Raw genomic sequence first — 18,997 nt, 5'->3', positions numbered from 1 at the left:
TTTCTGTCCCTGTAAGATCCTGAATCAGCACCTTCAGGAGAATTAGTTCGAGCCGAGTGAGAACAGAGGGGGAGAGAGAGTGGGATGGTGCTTTCAATTTTGTGGAATAACAAAAGAAAAGAATATTCCACAGAAAGTAGAATTGCTTGTTCTGAATTTCTACCCTGCACTAATGACCTTTGTAATCTCTTTTTACAGAGCACAGTAGCGCCTCGACATACGAACAAACCCGTTCATGTACAAATCGGTTTACGAACAGGAGCGTACGTAAAATTTTGCTTCAACGTACGTACGAAATTGAAGGTACGAACACAAAAGCTCTCGGGCCCCGCGTGATCTCATTCAGTTCGTCTTTGGCGTGTGCGCTGTGAACAGCCATCCAACCATTCTTACGCTATCCGAACAATGGGAAAAGTTAATTCAGTTCGCGAACTTTTCGGATTAAGTTCATAAGTCGAGGCGCTACTGTATTTGAAAATCTGAAGGCGGAAGTTTCAACATCAACAGATGAAGGGCTTAAGCCCGAAACGTTGACTCTCCTACTTCTCGGATGCAGCCTCACCTGCTGTGCTTTTCCAGCGCCACACTTTTCAATACTGACTCTCCAGTGTCTGCAGTCCTCACTTTGACGTCAATGTCTGACAGTCACTCAATCCATCGGGACCGCAACGGTTTTCATCGATGATTCTGTGAGAAGGAGCAAAGCTTTTTGGTTCCTGTCTAAGTACGTTTTCAGCATCAGCGGGACTGGATGAGAGACCCTACCATTGCAGTGCACTGAGTGTGGAGCCTAAAATAACTATACAGCCTGGAAAGAGGAATTCACAGCAGGGAGTGGCTCCACACTTCGGCCATGGAGAAACGCGAGGAATCCCACCTCTTGGAGAAACCATGGAAGTGTGGTGACTGCGGGAAAGGCTTCCGTTTTCCATCTTCCCTGGAGATTCATCGGCGTAGTCACACCGGGCAGAGGCCATTCACCTGCCCAGTCTGTGGGGAGGCCTTCAGATATTCCTCCACCCTGCTGACCCACCAGCGGATCCACACGCGGGAGACGCCCTACAGCTGCCCCGAGTGCGGAAAGGCCTTTACCCAGGTCTCTGGACTGCAAAACCACCAGTGGGTCCACACAGGGGAGAGGTCCTTCAGCTGTCCCGAGTGCATGAAGGGCTTCAGCAATTCCTCCTCTCTGCTGAGGCACCAGCGGGTCCACACGGGGGAGAGGCCCTTCAGCTGCCCTAAGTGCGGAAAAGCCTTCAGGGATTCCTCCTCTCTGCTGAGGCACCAGCGGGCCCACACTGGGGAGAGGCCCTTCAGCTGCCCCGAGTGCAGGAAGGCCTTTATCCAGGTCTCTGGACTGCTAAACCACCAGTGTGTCCACACAGGGGAGAGGCCGTTCAGGTGCCCAGACTGCAGGAAGGCCTTCAGCAATTCCTCCTCTCTGCTGAGGCACCAGCGGATCCACACGGGGGAGAGGCCCTACAGCTGCCCCGAGTGCAGGAAGGCCTTCAGCAATTCCTCTGCCCTGCTGAGCCACCAGCGGGTCCACACGGGGGAGAGGCCCTTCAGCTGCCCCGAGTGCGGGAAGGCCTTCAGCAATTCCCCCAACCTGCTGAGGCACCAGCGGGTCCACACAGGGGAGAGGCCCTTCAGCTGCCCCGAGTGCAGGAAGGCCTTCAGCAATTCCTCCGCCCTGCTGAACCACCAGCGGGTCCACACCGGAGAGAGGCCCTTCAGCTGCCCCGAGTGCAGGAAGGCCTTCAGCAATTCCTCCGCCCTGCTGACTCACCGGAGGGTCCACACAGGGGAGAGGCCCTTCAGCTGTCCTGAGTGCGGGAAGGCCTTTACCCGCTCCTCCCACCTGCTGAGGCACCAGCGGGTCCACACGGGGGAGAGGCCCTTCAGCTGCCCCGAGTGCGGGAAGGCCTTCAGCAATTCCTCCGACAGGCTGACCCACCAGCGGGTCCACACTGGCGAGAGGCCATTCCCCTGCCCCAAGTGTGGGAAGGCCTTCATCAGCTCCTCCCACCTCCGGAGGCACCAGCGAGTTCACATTCCATCGCAGGGGGATTGAAGGAGTGAAGGCTGAAAGTCCAGTGAATAATGACAATCAGCCCAGCTCCCGGGACACCCGGGTTTGAATCCCGCTGCAGCAGATGGCGCTATACAGGGTATGGGTTGAAATTGCTCAGTGAGGCAATGCTTCCTCCGGGTTACGGCTATACCAAGGATCCAATTAGAAAGGGACATCTCGGTGCTGACCAATAGTGAAGACAGTGAGGTTGGGTGGGTGTATAAGCGTGAGTGAGTGTGCTTTGATCTTGAGCTGTTTAAAAAGCAGCTACTTTTTCTCTGCCTTTTTGCTGAGGGGGATTTGAAGCTTTAACAAAGTTGGGTCACAATAAAGGTGAAGTGAACTTAACGCCGAGCTCAGACTCTCATTGAAGGCTTTGAGCTCCAAGAGGTTTTGGTTTTAAAGCTACTCATTCCTTTCAGCCTCCTGCACTAAGCTTCCCATGTCGCTTATCAGTTGGATCAGTGAATGAGCAGCCAGTATCGTTAGAAATTGTAAATGTTTCAGGAGTGCAGAATGTGAGAATTCTATTCGAGAGGGTTGAGTAAAGATTTACCAGGATGTTGCCAAGACTGGAGGGAGGGTTTGAGTTATCAGGAGAAGCTGGGACTTTATTCACTGGAGCACAGGAAATTAAGGGGTGTCATCATTGAGATTGATAAAATCATGGGGAGTGGAGGTAAGGGCTCTTCCTTAGCGTAGGGGAGCTCAAGACTAGGGGGCACATTTCTTTAAAGTGAGAGGAGAGAGATTTAAAAGGAACCTGAGCGGCAAGGTTTTGACAGAAGGCAGTTTTCACGTGGAATGAAGTTGGATGAGGATGTGGTAGATGCAGATGAAGTTACAAATTTTAAATGACATTTGGATGAGTACATGAATAGAGGGACATGGGCCAAATGCAGACAAATGGGATCTTATTGAAGTGGCCTTATTGAAACCAGTAGAATTCTGAAAGGGGCTTGACAGGATTGATGCAGATAAAATGCTCCTTTGTGGGGTGAGTCATAGAATGCCAACAATGTGGGAGCAGGCCATTCAGCCCATTTATTCCATGCTAGCCCTTCGAAGAGCATCTCGCCCACATCCATCCCATGGCCCATCAACCCTAAATTGCACATCTAGGGTCACTATGGGTAATTTACCACAGCCAATCCACCCGAACCTTTACACTCTAATCTATAAATTACCTTCTCAAAAATGACATTTAAATGTAGAGTTTTTCTCTAAGCAAAACGTCAGTCTGACTCAACATTCGGGTGCAGTCAGAATTCACACTTATTGTCAGAAAAGCTCTGCATTTGAATGACATTCTTGAGTAGGTAACAAAAAACAAGTTCTGGGATTAACATGCTAAAGAACAGAAACCCATTCTAAAGGTGAAAGATTTAATCTAAAATTGTTTGATGTGTCACATTTCCATGACACTAGAATCCTTTCGATATAAATTGTGATCATGATCTCATTCTCCACAGCCACCTGATGAAGGAGCGGCGCTCCGAAAGCTAGTGCTTCCAAACAAACCTGTTGGATTATAGCCTGGTGTTGTGCGATTTTTAACTTTGTCCATGGGATACACATGAGTTGTGGGACTGGTAACAGTTCTTATTTTGTGATCTATTCCAAGTGAAATTTCTCCTCTGCGCAGGCACGGGTGAACAGTTTGTTTTTTGTGCTTTGCGCGAGATCGGGCTAGCAGCTTTTAAATCCTTATGTTAAGCAGTCGAAGTAAACTGTCGATCAGCAACTGTATTCCGAGAGTGGTACTTCCAGCTCTGGTAATCCTGTTGCATCAGAGAGAGGGAGAGGATGTCACATCTAAAGAGCAGACTGAAAAGTTATTTCACTTGTTGAGTCAGTTCCTCCCTCAGATGAGACTGGATATTGCTTTTAATGGATCATAATTAAATGCTACAATGGAACATCTTAAATTTGAGGAGGTTTGAAAGGGCAAACAAAACAGTTTCTTTGAAAAGAGATATTGTTCCATTTCTAATCTTGGGTGACCCATGAGACATTTTTACTGAGCGCCATAATCATCTTCCTGCTGGATTTTTTTCAGGGCAAGCAATTTCTGGTGAGAGAAATTCTGCATCCTGGGAAGGCGGGGAAATTAACATAAAAACAGGCTGTTAAAAGCATTTTAACTGTGGGTCCACGAGCTTTCGTGGGAGCAGTGCATTTGCCAAAAACATTTCGGAGGAATTCTGTCGAACTGTTGGACTGAAAGTAGTTTCCCCACTGAACGTTAAACAGGCATTGAGAACGTTGCGCATTATAGTGTGTTCCTGAGGACCGGAGGAGGATTGAACTTGCCAACGTGAACCACACTTTGCAGAGAGAGGAAATTTCTCCGGATGGAAGAGGTTGATGGAAGTCAACAATTGTCAGATTATTTCATGAAAATAACAGCTGGTATAGGGAACACCTAGAAGAGGGGCGTGTGTAATGAGTACACAGAAACAAACTCTTCAGTCCAGGCCAGCCAGATATCCTAAATTAATCTAGTGACCCATTTGCCAGCATTTGGCCCATATCCCTCTGAATGCTTCCTATTCATATCCCCATCCAGATGTATGGTTTTCTTTGGAGAATACTTGGGTGAGAGCCAAGATATGCTATTACTCAGCCTTTTCCCACTGAGCTTGACCTTTCCTTCATGTTAATTGGAGCTGGAAAAGCCTGAAAGCTGAAAAGGATTTCCTGGGGAAAAAAAACTTTTCCTTTCAGTCGCTACAAGTCAATAATTTATAGAATCCCTGCAGTGTGGGAAGAGGCCTTTCGGACCAACCAGTCCACACCAACTCTCCGAAGAGCAACCCATTCAGACCCATTTCCCTATGACTCTACACTTACTTCTGAGTAATGCACCTAACCTACACATCCCTGATTACAATGGGGAATTCACCTAACCTGCACATCTTTGGATTGAGGGAGTAAAACCCACGGCCCTTGAGCCCAGCATTAAAAATAAATGGAAAAATGGTAGTGGCAAAAGAGAGTGCCGTACTCACAGAAGTGGGACAAAGGAGGGAAGTTGCAGTCCGGCGTGAAGGTGAATCTTCATTCAGAGGCAGAGAATCAACAGCAGGTTCAGAAACTCATGGTGCACCTTCCGCATTCAGACAATATGGGGGGTTCTGATTGGCAGGAGGACCGGTCTTCTTCTGGTCCTCCTTGGCATTCTATTGGTTCGTCAAAAGTAGTTCGCGCGCCTTTTCGGCGGACAGCAAGAAGCATGCGCAGTGATTTGCTGACACCAGCAAATATACGTTATGCATTACTGACACCGAGGAGCATGCGCAGTATGCTCTGCGGAGATGCCGTTATTACTGATGTTTTTAAGCGTCCAAATGCAAATCGGAAAAAAAAGGATAGAATCACATTTTTTCCTGTGGCTTAAGATTTTATTCCTTTTGCATTCTGTCTGGCCGTTCCATACATGTACCACCCTGTGTGTGAAAAGACTGCCCCTTAGGTCTCTTTTATATCTTTCCCCTCTCACCCTAAACCACATCATTCCAGATGAAGGGCTTGTGCCGATAGGTCAACTTTCCTACTCCTTGGATGCTGCCTGACCTGCTGTGCTTTTTCAGCACTGCACTTTTTGACTCTGATCTCCAGCATTAGCAGTCCTCACTTTCTCCACTTTCCAATATATCACCATTTAAACAATACACCTCATTTCTGCTTTTTTTTTCCACAGCAAAGACTAACTTCACACTGTGGTACTGCACTTGCCACATGTTTGAGGCACAGACCTGGACCAGCTTTTCCAGAGTCTGGCCTCTTTCTGGATTCACTCCCTTTCTTTTCAGTTGCTGCAAGTCAACAATTGGATCCCAGCTGAAAATGTGTTGCTGGTTAAAGCACAGCAGGTTAGGCAGCATCTCAGGAATAGGAAATTCGACGTTGAGCATAAGCCCTTCATCAGGATGTTTCCTGAAAAAGGGCTTATGCTCGAAACGTCGAATTTCCTATTTCTGAGATGCTGCCTAACCTGCTGTGCTTTAACCAGCAACACATTTTCAGCTGTGATCTCCAGCATCTGCAGACCTCATTTTTTACTCGAACAATTGGATCCCAGCAAGAAAATAAAAGAAATAGAAAAGGGAGTGAGAGTAGTGTGTGCTGTTGGACAGACGAAGGAAATTACAGTCTTGGATGAATCTCAAACTTCATTCAAAGAGGGAGGAGCAGCAGCAGCTTCAGAAGCTCATGGGTCAAGATTGAAGTCGTGCTGGAAAAGCACAGCTGTTCAGGCAGCATCCGAAGAGCAGGAAAATCGACATCTCGGATTCAGACAATAGGGCTGCTCTGAATGGTAGGAGGACCAGACTCCCTCCGGTGTTCCAGTGCTCCTCATTGGTCCGGCCGCTAATACTATTCTTCCTATTACAGGGCGGCCACAGGTGTACTCAGGACTCCAGAAAAATGGCCTCACCAACATCCTGTACAACCTCAACATAGAACAAAGAAAATTTACAACCCAGCAATAGGCCCTCCAGCCCTCCAAACCTGAGCTGATCCAAATCCCCTGTCTAAACCTATTGCACAATTCCTGAATCTGTATCCATCTGTTCTCCAATGACTCATGCATCTGTCCAGATGCACCTTAAATGAATCTACCGTCCCTGCCTCTACTACCTCTGCTGGCAATGCGTTCCAGACACTTATCACCGTCTGAATAATGTACTTTCTGTGTGCATCTCCAACATGATGTCCCAACGCCTGTACTCAGCATGGGAACAATGAAGGCAAGTGTGCTGAACACCTTCTTCACCCCCCTGATCTACCAGTGATGTAACTGCCACGAACAATGAACCTGAACACCTCCAGGTCTTTGTTCCACAACACGACTCGGGCCCTACCATTACCTGCTCAAGTCTTGCCCTCCTTTATTTTAGCAAAATGCAACTCCTCACTGATATCCGTACCCCTCTCATACACACACACACTCTCTCAGACATACACATACACCACCCTCTCAACACACACACCCTCTCGCAAGTTCATACTCCATCACAATCTCACTTTATCAAGCAGGCACACATGCTCTCACACACACTTCCCTGATGAAGGGATGTTAGGATATTATAGAAGCCCATGAGAGGACAGAGATGTAGTTACTTCTTAGGACATTGGGGGCGCTGTGAACCTATAGTTTAAAATGAAGACCAAAGTAATTTTTAATTCTGGGATTATTGCCATAACAACTAACAAAGCTGATGTTCAAATGAAAGAACATCAGCAAGGTCAATTTTGCCTGCTAAACTAAGTGATTAGATTAAGGTAAACTATGTGATAAAAAGACTAGGAAAAAATGTCTCAATCATAGTAATTCTTTGTGTCCATGATACAGAATGTTCCTAATATATGTAAAGCCTTTGTAAAAATGTTTCCAGAATACATAGAACCTTTGTTTGCAAATTATACCATTTTGAAGAAGGCTTTTGTTTGTGAAAGATCACGTTGCATGAATTGAGATTAGAAAATAATATAACTAATGGAGCTTATCGATAGATTTTCAGAACTTGTACATTTTCTCCAGCGAACCATTCGATCTTTCGTGCTTCGCTGTAACAGCTAAGTTTCTGCTGCTAAATAAACGTACCTGCTTTTTATCAAATAATTGGGTAAGTGTGGTCACTCCTTAAAAGAACACGCTTGGACGAATTCCGTCCTAACAGATGGTGACCCTCTAAGTGGAGGAGGAGACCACAGGTTGGCAGATTGGGAGGCAGACAAATTTTTCGGCCGAAACTTTAAGGTGAGGAAGCGCCTGTTACATCAAAAGCTTCCAGTAGTTAACTTTTGAGTTAGACATTTGTCTGCTTTTTAATCCTCACCAACTTGAAATTGAATTGATTTGGACACAAAGGTACAGAATCTTAGCTGGTAAGTCACTTTAAATCTTCTAGTGTTAATTTCTCTCCGATGTTAAAATTCTTCTAGGTGAGAGGAACCGCGGACCCCGTCGTGCACACTAAAAATTCTTAGAAGTGAGGAGTCTCCGCCGTTAAAATTCTTCTAGGTGAGGGGATTAGCTATCTCTGCCGTGCAAATGTAAAAGTCCTAGAAGTGAGGAGGGAAAGTGTCGTAGAATTTGTCTCCGCCAGTTTAAAATTCTTCCAAGTGAGGGGTGTGGCTAACCTTGATGCGCAAAGTGTACACTAAAAATTCTTGGGAGTGAGGAGACTTACAGTAGGAATTAGTCTGAACCGTTTCCTTGTAGGGATTTTTTCCGCTCAGACGTCTATTCTTAAAGACGTACTGTTTTGAAAGCGGATTCCAATAGGGAAAAGAGTCAGATGATTGAAGTGGATATCTGAATTTGTATGTTTATGTAAGTATGTGATAAAGGGGCCGGCCAGAATAGGAAGAACGAACAGAAGCTGCTAATATAAATGACTATGTGTATGTATGAGTAAAAAATCTATTCGTTATAAGAGAGAGAGAGTCTCTGGGTGTGTAAAATCTGTGTGTTTAAGTATTTTTAAGTTTGTAAAAATCTGTGAGAGTAAGAGAGTTTCTGTGTTTGTGAAGATCTAAGTGTGTATAAGAATCTCTGTGTGTGTAAAACTGATTGCGAGAGAAGGGTAGTCTCTGTGTGTATGTGAGAATTTGTGTGTGTGTAAGAATCTTTTTGTATAAAAATCTCTAAAAAAAGAATCTGAGTGAAAATTTGTATGGGTCTGTGAAAGTAAGAAACTGTGTCATATCTCAAAGAGAGAGAATTTTACTGCTGCAAGCTTTATCAGTGTGTCTGTGTGTGAACAGAAGGCTTCTCAGCTAACAAGCAGTTTAACACTTTGTGCTCTGGCTTGAATTCATCTGTTTGTTAATGGTTTTAAGTTTGAAACTTGTTGTTTGTCATTTGATTCAGTGTGCTTTTTTTTTGATTGTAATTTTATGAATGCTTAACGTGATTTTCTTTCAGGATAGAATTTTAATAGATATTGAGAAAGGAGAAAAGATTAGTTGGTAACTGATAAGGTTAAACCCCATTTTTTGAGAGAAAATTTAATGTTTAATTGAAAGTAGTATAAGGTGGACAGCAGAAAAATTTATTTTTGACAACAGCTTACAGTGAGAAAAAGGAGAAAGTATCAAAGAAAGATAGAAACAGAAACAAAGGGAGGGCAAGCTTAGAGTCAGATAAGAGAAAATAAGATGGAGGAATTAAATTTTGGACCACCAAAATTGCGCCACCTCAGGACAGAATGTCCTGGAGTTCCCTGGTGGAGACTCAGTCTAGGTGGGAATATGACCCTAGCGGGTCGACTGCTATTGGACTGTGTAGCTTTACAGAAAGAAACTTTAGACCTAGTCTTAGGACAGGCTTTAAATCAAAAAGAACTTATTATAAAAAGATTAAGGAGACTTTTCAGAATGTTACATTAATGACTAGAGGGTCTCCGAGAGTCTCCTAATACTTTAGTACGCCAAGTGATTGACTTGGGCAAACCCCCTACCAAGGGGATAAGTAAGGACACGAATGAGTCACTGGGGTGGAAGACCAAATTTGTGGTAACTTTTACACCACAATGGGATTTGAACTGTTTGGTAGCGTCTGTGTACATCCCCCGGAGTTAAAAAATAATGAGTCCAACCCAGCACCTGTAACGACAAACCCAATAACACAGACAGGGAAGGTTTTAGAAGACGTTAAGAAACTTATTGAAAAAAATAATACATTTAAAGAAGCTCAAAGAAAAATACAGAATCTGGATAAGAATCTTAAGCTGTGGAGGAGCAGAAACTGGTTCCCCGCAGATGACCAACTGTTTTTTACAGCTGCTGATTTTGACGAATTTCAATCAAAAATTAAAGATAATTTGACAGAGAGAAAAGAGGAAGCAAAGGAAAATGTTTTTAGTAAAATCAAATTGTCAACGAAAGTAGATGATGAGGACGTCTATCTACGGGAATTATTGGCACGATTCCAGAGCCACTTACTAACGCTGCCCACTATTGAGACTGCAGAGTTAGCTGGGGATAGACAGGGCAGATTTGATTATGTTCTATTATAAAAAAAGTTTTCCATCCGACTATTCCAATGTTCTTATAAATATAGAAGAGACAGTAGGTAATTGTGCTCAAAATTTATCACACCAGGTAACACGTTGGAAAACAAAATTAATATTTCATAAAAAAATCTTGTTTAGAGTGCATTTTATTGGATAGGGTCCAAAAAGCTTGGGATGTCTGTATTGTGGGAATCAGGACAGTAAAGCAACCAAATTAATATGGAATTTAGTAATCAGTTATGAAATACAAACTGATTTTAATAATTAATGTTCTAAATTAATAATTGTTGATTCAATTTCAAAATATAGTATTAAAGCTGCAGATAAGGATTATAAGCGAAGCAATTTCTAGTCCAGATATTAGAGTATTTGTATTATGGGATTCGGCTATAGCTCAGACACTCTATTTTGCGTGAGTAAAGTTTTTAAAACATTACGAAAAAAAGCTTTGAACTTTGGTATAATTACTGAACCTATAAAGTTCCCTTTTATGTACTCCGTGTGTCAGTCCATAGCAAGTACAATTTCCAAATAAATTGTAAATATGTTTTAATGTATATCTTTTTATGGTTTGGCAGTCATTGACTTTCAATTTTTTTTTCTTTTCTCTCTGGTTTCCATTGCCACTGGTGTGAGAATTGCTTGTGGTTTATAATGATTTTTTTTCCATAGACTGTGGCTCCCAGGTGTGTGTGTGTGTGTGTGTGTGTTTGTGTGTGTGTTTCTATTTGGACGAGGAACGCCCATTGAGTTTAATTCACAGTTGTGTAAGCGACATTGAGATATTTTTAAAATTAAAACAATATAGAGCCAAAATATGTAGTGCCCTGGATCCAGTATTATGTTGACAGTGACTTCATGGTCAAGTTGCAGACAGAGTTAATTTTTCTTTTAACCAAAATAACAAACTGAAGTTCCAGAACAAACAGAGATAGATAAAGAAAAATGGAAGGTGAAGGAGACAAAGGGAAGAGGAACAAAGAGAAGGACGGATAGAAGGATTGCGAGAAATAAGGGTTAGGGGTAAGGAGATTCACAAAGGACTGTGGAAAGAGAGGGAGAGTGTGTGTACAGCTAGCAAAACAATTAACACCTTATGGTTTGGTTTGAATAAATATTTGTTGATGATTGAATGAGTAAGTTTTATTCACTGAAGCGTGAGTTCCAGGATTGTTTTAAATGTGAGTTTTATGAAAACTTAACATGATTAAACTGAGTGTCTAACTGTCTTTTTCTTTTATCTTTTTACATACAAAATATGTGAAGGTCAGTTGAAGTTTAAGTTCAACAGTGGGTAGTTGTAAAAACAAAAACTTCCATGGTTATTATCTGTGACCTTGGATTCGACCATTGTGCATGCGTTAGAAGTTTTTAAACTGGAATTGACAAATTGTTGTAAGACATCTCTGATTATTTTAAGACCTAAAGTATTTTAATTGAGTAATGATTGACCAGAGTACTTAAGAAAACTAATTTTGGATCTAAAATGGGGAACTAAAACTGAGTGATCACAATGGTCTTCAAAATTGGTAACTGTATGCATTTTACATTTTGAAAATTGAATACTGGATAAATGGACGTAAATATATAAATATGCTTACAAGTTAGTTACAGGCATTAAAGTAAGACAAGCATGAATTGGTAAATTGGTGTTTAAGGATATGGGAATCTAAGGACATTGCAATATTTCTCAGAATAAAGGAAAAGGGAAGAACGTAATGACTTGTAACTTTGGAAAGTACCGATAGGAGACGAGGAGATTAGGTGAGTCTGTGTTCCCCTCACTAGTGGGGAGGTCGGAACATATAAGAGGAAATAACGGTCTTGGTTGAGAATTTGATAGATTAATCTGTTCTGAAAATCCTATGATAAAAACCCAGTATGTATATGTGGGCTGGTTTAATGTCTAATTTAAATATACTATTTACTAGGGAAAAAAGGAAACTTATATGGGGATACTGGAGCGCTCGTCTGTTGAAAGCATTGTGTTACGGAAAGTGAAACCTGCTGCTGTTCTTTCCTCCCTCCCTCTCCAGATAGTCTTCTACTTCAATGCGTTTTGTTATTTTTTGTATTTTCTCGCCACATTGTAAATAATTATCAAGCTATTCACATAAAGTGACTGGAATGATGTATCTTTTGTTTGTGTTAACAAGACATTTGCACCATCCGGAGTTGTTCGCAGTTTATCAAAATAATCAAACAGCATTTTTTTTCTCTCAATTTAATATTTAGTTTTGTGGAGGAAGTTTAGTAGGTCTCTATGTCTGTCTTTTCTAAGACCTGCAGGCAAGCATTTTTACATGATCCATCGTGCTACTGCTTTAGCCTCAGTAATCAATGATTTTGAGATGCCAATATTCTGCCATCGGTTTTGCTTAGATTCTGAGCTGAGCTTATTGCGTGGAATGGGTGTTGAAACTCTATCTATTCAAGCTTCGCACTCTACAGTGAATGAAATCATTATGGTATCAATTTTGCTAAATGGTTTATTTGCACAAGGTTGATTCGAAATTTAGTTCTAGAGGGAAATGGGATTTTCTGAAGAGGAATAAATTTTAAGTCTTAAGGATGCTTGGATGATAGAGTAATATTATATTTTTGTATTACAAAGTCTGGATTTAAATTTCTGGTTGTTTTATAGTACTTTTCACAGCTATTCACTAACAGGAGGGATTCAGTCCTGGTCTCACAGATTTTGTGCCAATTCCTAATACAACTGTGGTCAAACACCTAATTTTAATTCCACAATTCCAAACCTGGTTATGACGGTTCTAGGAAAGATGAGATAAGAAATCAGATAGATTTTTCCATATTGGTAATATAACACTATGTACTAAAATGTTGCATTTATATTCCTACAGACTTCAAGTCAAGCACTTTCTCTTCATTTTTTCAATTATGCAGATCTGATGGTGGCTAAAACCTTTTAATACTTTGAACAGGTCTTCGTTAATAAGCATCTGGACACATACCTAGTAGGCTGTACAAAGACAGCTAGGATTAACTTTAGCTTTTTCATTCACTAAATTTTAGTTGTGGTTAAGAGTAAGGGACTTATTCCCCTTGTTCACTATTAAGTACTGGATATGAATTTAGTACAAGATTTCAAAAAACTGGAAGATGACCCTACCCCTGTTGAAGGAGGAGCTTATGGGTCTGTAATTAATTTGTGAATGGATAATGGGTATGGGTTACAGTACAAATACCAGACGCTAATCTCTTCTGAGATTCAGCAACAGATCACAGGTGAATCTTGCCTAGTTTAGTAAATTAGGACTATCTTTCAGAAAGGAGGTGTATTTGCAGTTTTTGAGAAGATATGTAGCTCAGGTTCTAAGTTTACTCACTGAGCTGAAAGGTTTGTTCTTGAACATTTTGTCATCACGCATTGTTAGGAGGGGCACGGAAAGTGTTTGTAAAGAGAGAGAGGACGAGTGACAGAAGCAGAAGGCGAAATTGGCGATAGCTGCGGTTGATGGGGTAATTAGGAGAGAAATTGAAAGCCAATTGTATATAGAATTAGAGTGTAAATCAATCTGCAAATTATATAGTCCAAACTAACTAGCTATCATGGTCACTAGCAGGATCACTAACAAAATTGGATTAAAAAGTTACTTGTTAAAATCAGATGGGGTATCAATATATTACATAAATTTCCAAAAATGAGATTTCTGAATTTATCATTGCATGATTAAGATTGCTCGCAATTGATGTTTTGAATTATTGCTCTGTCAATAGCAACAATTGAGTACTTGCTGCCCTACTTAAAGAAGAGCAATACATTTAGTAATTTCAAAACCAACAGATCAGTAAAATTTGTACCAAATAGTTGCAAGTATGTGTAAAATCACCAGAAGATTGAATCAATTACATTTTTTACCTGGTACAGAGCAGACCAATACATCTAGCTTTGCTAATCCATCCTTACAGAATTCAATGCTGTATCAATCTCAATTTAGGCTGAAAACGTTTCTACAGTTTATGCCAACAAAACTCTGTCACTATCCAGCAAGCAGCATGTTTCAAGGGTAGCACAACTAGTTAAATCTCCCTATTGGAGATGGAATGACACGGTATGCTTCTGTGCAGTGTTCCATCACTATTGGCAAAGCTCATACACTAGAAAAGCAAACAAGTCAGACAGAATTGGTGACTTTCTGGCTGCATGTCAGTAGCTTCTGTTGTTGGGGGGGGGGGGGGGGGGGGGGGGACCCTTGGTTTACGCATCCCTGCTGCTATTTTTATTACCTGTGGTTATTGTTATGTGTGTGCCATGTATCAGGGACGCTGGTGACACGAAGGATTGACCATGACCTGACGAGAAAGGATGACTCAACACCTGCATACTGGTGCTCCGCAGCAGTGCTGAAGGAGCCTGTGATGGGGGCAGCTCAGGGAAGGATTACGGAATCAGAACCAGAGAGGATGGAGGAGACATGTCTGAGAGAGAAGCGCAGGACAACTTATGATTTTACTTTATAAAAGTATCTCTCATTTCTAATCTTTTTTTCGAGATTCTGACAGTGAAGGCAGTAGTCCAGAGACCCCCTAGTTGTTTATTTTATTTCCTCCTCTCCCGTTACAGATTGGAGACAGTTAAATTTGTGCCTTAATAGTCAGGAATTTTGAAGTGCTGTGTGTCTTGAGGCTTGAGAGACTATTGATCACGCAAGAGATTCCTAAACATTGTCTGGTATCGAGAGCCACTGATCACTATGATAAGCCAGGTGCCACTGCCCTGTACGTTGAAATGAATGTGGATTGCATTGGTCATTGAGGAACGACTGGTTAGCCAATGACGGGTAAGATTCCTCGAGCTGAGGGACAACCTAAGACAGGCACAGTCGCGCATTGACTTTCAGAAGTGGTGGCCTGTGGACATGTGGTTTTAACGGATGCCTGGCCTTGGCATCTGTCTTGGGAATCTGGACTAGTCTCTGGCTTGCTGAGCAGCAGATATAAGTAAGTTGTGGACACAGCACATTATATTCACATTGTTTTTGATAAAATAAATAATAAATGCAAGCTGTGCGGCTGATTTTGAAGCCGATTTAAATCTATTACAAGAAAATTCGGCATTGTGCCAGTAATATGAAAATCTATTTTGGGATTTCATGAGATAGTATAGTGTGACCGGTTAATTGGTGGGTGTACAATCTGGTGTTCTTTGGACAACTGACCTTCACTCTACAAGCATCCAAGCTCATTCATTTTTTTTTTCTCTATGGTTCTCTACTATTTGTTATCATGCTCATTTATACTTTATATTTTGTTAATTTTAATAAAGTTTTTGTAGTTCTTTTGTGAAAATAAGAATAATTTAGAATCAAATACTAATTGTTGATTTTTTTGTAGTAAGATGCTGCTTAGGGACCCCTACACTCTTAACTGATGTCTCCTTAGAACCAGACGGCCAGGTCAAGATGATATGTTCAGAAAAGCAAAAAGGACACGAAGAATGCATCCGTAGACACACCTGGCCCCGGGTGCCGCACAATATTGCGTTTGTAACGGTTTATGTTGTTATGGCCTCTGAAGAGGCCAAGGGGGGGAATGTTAGGATATTATAGAAGCCCATGAGAGGACAGAGATGTAGTTACTTCTTAGGACATTGGGGGCGCTGTGAACCTATAGTTTAAAATGATGACCAAAGTAATTTTTAATTCTGGGATTATTGCCATAACAACTAACAAAGCTGATGTTCAAATGAAAGAACATCAGCAAGGTCAATTTTGCCTGCTAAACTAAGTGATTAGATTAAGGTAAACTATGTGATAAAAAGACTAGGAAAAATGTCTCAATCATAGTAATTCTTTGTGTCCATGATACAGAATGTTCCTAATATATGTAAAGCCTTTGTAAAAATGTTTCCAGAATACATAGAACCTTTGTTTGCAAATTATACCATTTTGAAGAAGGCTTTTGTTTGTGAAAGATCACGTTGCATGAATTGAGATTAGAAAATAGTATAACTAATGGAGCTTATCGATAGATTTTCAGAACTTGTACATTTTCTCCAGCGAACCATTCGATCTTTCGTGCTTCGCTGTAACAGCTAAGTTTCTGCTGCTAAATAAACGTACCTGCTTTTTATCAAATAATTGGATAAGGGTGGTCACTCCTTAAAAGAACACGCTTGGACGAATTCCGTCCTAACAAGGGCGTTTCCCCGGAACGTCAATCTTCCTGCTCCTTGGATGCTGCCTGACTTGCTGCAGTACCACACACTCAATCCTAAACCTACTACCCTCTAGTTCTGGACTGCCCCATCCAAAGGAAAATATCACATCCATTTACCCTATCCATGCCCTTCATGATGATATAAAAGCATATAAGGTCACTCCTCAGACTCTGGCAAGCTGCGGAAAACAGTCCCAACCTGAACTGGTCTCTCCTCACCCGGGTCACCAAGACACATACCTGAGGTGGTAAAGTCTGCTCCCTCTCTGGATTCACTCCAGTTGCTACAAGTGAGCCTGCTCCATCATTCATTAAGATCATGGCTGATCTATCCATCGTCTCATCTCCTTCTCCCTGCACTGCCGCAAGGAACCCCTTAATTCCCTTACCAGGCCAAATCCCACCCAACTGTGTCTTGAATATACTTAATGAAGCTGCCTCTATTGCTTCCTTGGCCAGAGTATTCCATAGATTTTGATGAAGGGCTTTTGCCCGAAACATCGATCTTCCTGTGCTCTGGATGCTGCCTGACCTGCTGTGCTTTTCCCAGCACCACTCTAATCTAGATTATTCCATAGATTCACGACCCTCTGGGAAAAGCAGTTCCTCATCTCTGTCTGAAAGCTACTCCCTCTAACCTGGAGGCCTCGTGTCACCCACCAGCAGAAATGACAGGACAAGGTAGGACTTCATCCCCACAGTGCAATGACATTGGGAAGATGTTTCCATTGGTAGGAGAGACGAGGACCAGAGGACACAGCTTTAAGAATAAAGTGAAAACCTTCAGGAACAGAGATAAACGATGTCTCCTTTTCTGCTGACAGCGAGGAGCATGGACAATGTATTGGTGACATGAGCGAGCAGGTGCACTGTTGTTCACACCGAGGAGCAGTCGCAATGTGCTCTGTGGCGATGCTGTTGTTGTTGACAGATGTTAAGTGTTCAAATGCCAAGAGGAGAAATAAAGGGTAGAGCCACAGTTTTTTTTTCCCCTATGAGGCTCAACATTTTATAGCTGGCTGCTCAACTTTTTCTAAAATGTCTTTTCCCCAGAGTAGGGGTGAGGTTCACAACTAGAGGGCATAGATTTTGGGTGAGAGCAGAAGGATAGAAAAGATACCGCAGGGGCAACTTTTCCATGCAGAGGATGGTGCATGTATGAAATGAGCTGCGAGAGGAAGCAGTGTGGGCTGCTATAACTACAACATTTAAAAGGCATCTGGATAGGTATATGAATATAAAGGGTTCAGAGGGATATGAGCCAAGTGCTGGCAAATGGGACTACATTAATTTAGGATATCTGGTTGGCATGGACAGGTTGCACCAAATGAATGTGTTCTCATGCTGTACAACTCTGTGACTCTAAATAATAAAAAGTATTTATTTTTCAAATACCAAACTATCTCCATGTTAACAAGGCTTAGTTCACCACATACTTTACTAACCATTCTCAACAGGTCCTGCCCCTTCAATGACTGAGGAACATATACATGCTGGTGCATAGTATCCTTCACTAGTATTTACACACTACCCTCAGCAATTGCACAAGTAACAGCAAAGGGCAAACAGCACAAGGATTAAAACACACTGAGGGGTAAACAGCACAAGGATTAAAACACACAGTGAGGGGTAAACACAAGGATTAAACACAGTGAGGGGTAAACAGCACAAGGATTAAACACACAGTGAGGGGTAACAGCACAAGGATTAAACACACAGTGAGGGGTAAACAGCACAAGCGCCAGTAAAGCAGATGGAAATGAGTGTAAAATGTGACTATGACAGGACAGGCCCCACATTCCTTCCCCTCCGTCCCCCCCACACCTGCCTCACCTTTCACCTCCCGGGCCCAGTACCTTCCAGGTGGCCCCATAGTTGACACAGGGGCCGCCCCACGACAGTGAGTAGAACTCCACCACCCAGGCGCCCGACCAGTTCCCAAGCAGGTCCTTAACCCCATCCGCCTCCAGAATGTTCACCGGCTCCTGGCTGCTGTACAGCCGGCCGGTGTGGCCGTGACACAGCAGCTGCGCCAGGAAGGCGGCGGCGGCGGCCAGTGCCGGGTGTCTGCCCCGGGCCGCACGGCGCCATTTTCCTAACGGCCGCCCTCCCGCCGCTTCCTCGCTCGAGCGACTTCTCCTCCAACGCCTTCGCCCCCGCGTGACGTCTGCACGGGGGGATGGCGGGGCCGGGGGAGCCTCACCGTCACCAAGCAACAGCCACCTCGCGCTACAACTGCTCATTCACAAAAAAAAACTCTCCTGTCTCGCTCTGCAGCTGCAGGGGGGGACACTGCCACGTTTCGAGGAGCCCTGTCTACATTGGGAAAGCTCACCGCTCCATTTAAACAGATATTCCCACATCTAACGGAACGGCCTCATATCTAAAGGGGGCAATCTGCATTTTAAAGGGACATGGACATTTTAACGGTATTTCTGCAAATAAAGAAATTTAAATGGACGAGATTACATTTCAAAGGGATGTGGGCACATTCAAAGGGATATCTTAATATATAAAGTGACGCAGTTATATCTAAATGAATTTACATTTCTAAGAGACGTTGCCCTGTTTATAAGTAGAGACAATAGTGTGAATACTGTCTGTGCCCCAATGTTCAGTCAGACTGACATTTTTCTCAGAAAAGCTCTGCACTTAAATTTACATTCTTGAGAAAGGTAATTTATAGATTAGAGTGTAGGTTAGGGAGAATTGG

The 18,997-nt window shown here is 42.6% G+C and overlaps 2 protein-coding genes across 2 annotated transcripts in view; one reads left to right on the top strand and one right to left on the bottom strand.

Moving 5' to 3' along the window:
* LOC132808049 (zinc finger protein 850-like) overlaps positions 1 to 5,388 on the top strand; it is a 102,367-nt gene extending 96,979 nt beyond the window's left edge. Inside the window, exon 4 of the mRNA XM_060821962.1 lies at positions 1,018 to 5,388. Within this exon, the coding sequence (XP_060677945.1) occupies positions 1,018 to 2,074 (1,057 nt within the window). The 3' untranslated portion in view covers positions 2,075 to 5,388. The remainder of the gene's footprint in view (positions 1 to 1,017) is intronic.
* LOC132808063 (zinc finger protein 721-like) overlaps positions 1 to 18,997 on the bottom strand; it is a 229,860-nt gene that overhangs the window by 36,034 nt on the left and 174,829 nt on the right. The window lies entirely within an intron of this gene.

The sequence above is a fragment of the Hemiscyllium ocellatum genome, assembly GCF_020745735.1.
Source record: "Hemiscyllium ocellatum isolate sHemOce1 chromosome 27 unlocalized genomic scaffold, sHemOce1.pat.X.cur. SUPER_27_unloc_3, whole genome shotgun sequence".
NCBI lineage: Eukaryota > Metazoa > Chordata > Chondrichthyes > Orectolobiformes > Hemiscylliidae > Hemiscyllium > Hemiscyllium ocellatum.
The sequence above is the reverse complement of the archived record's forward strand: the minus strand, read 5'-3'. Positions and strand labels throughout refer to the sequence as shown.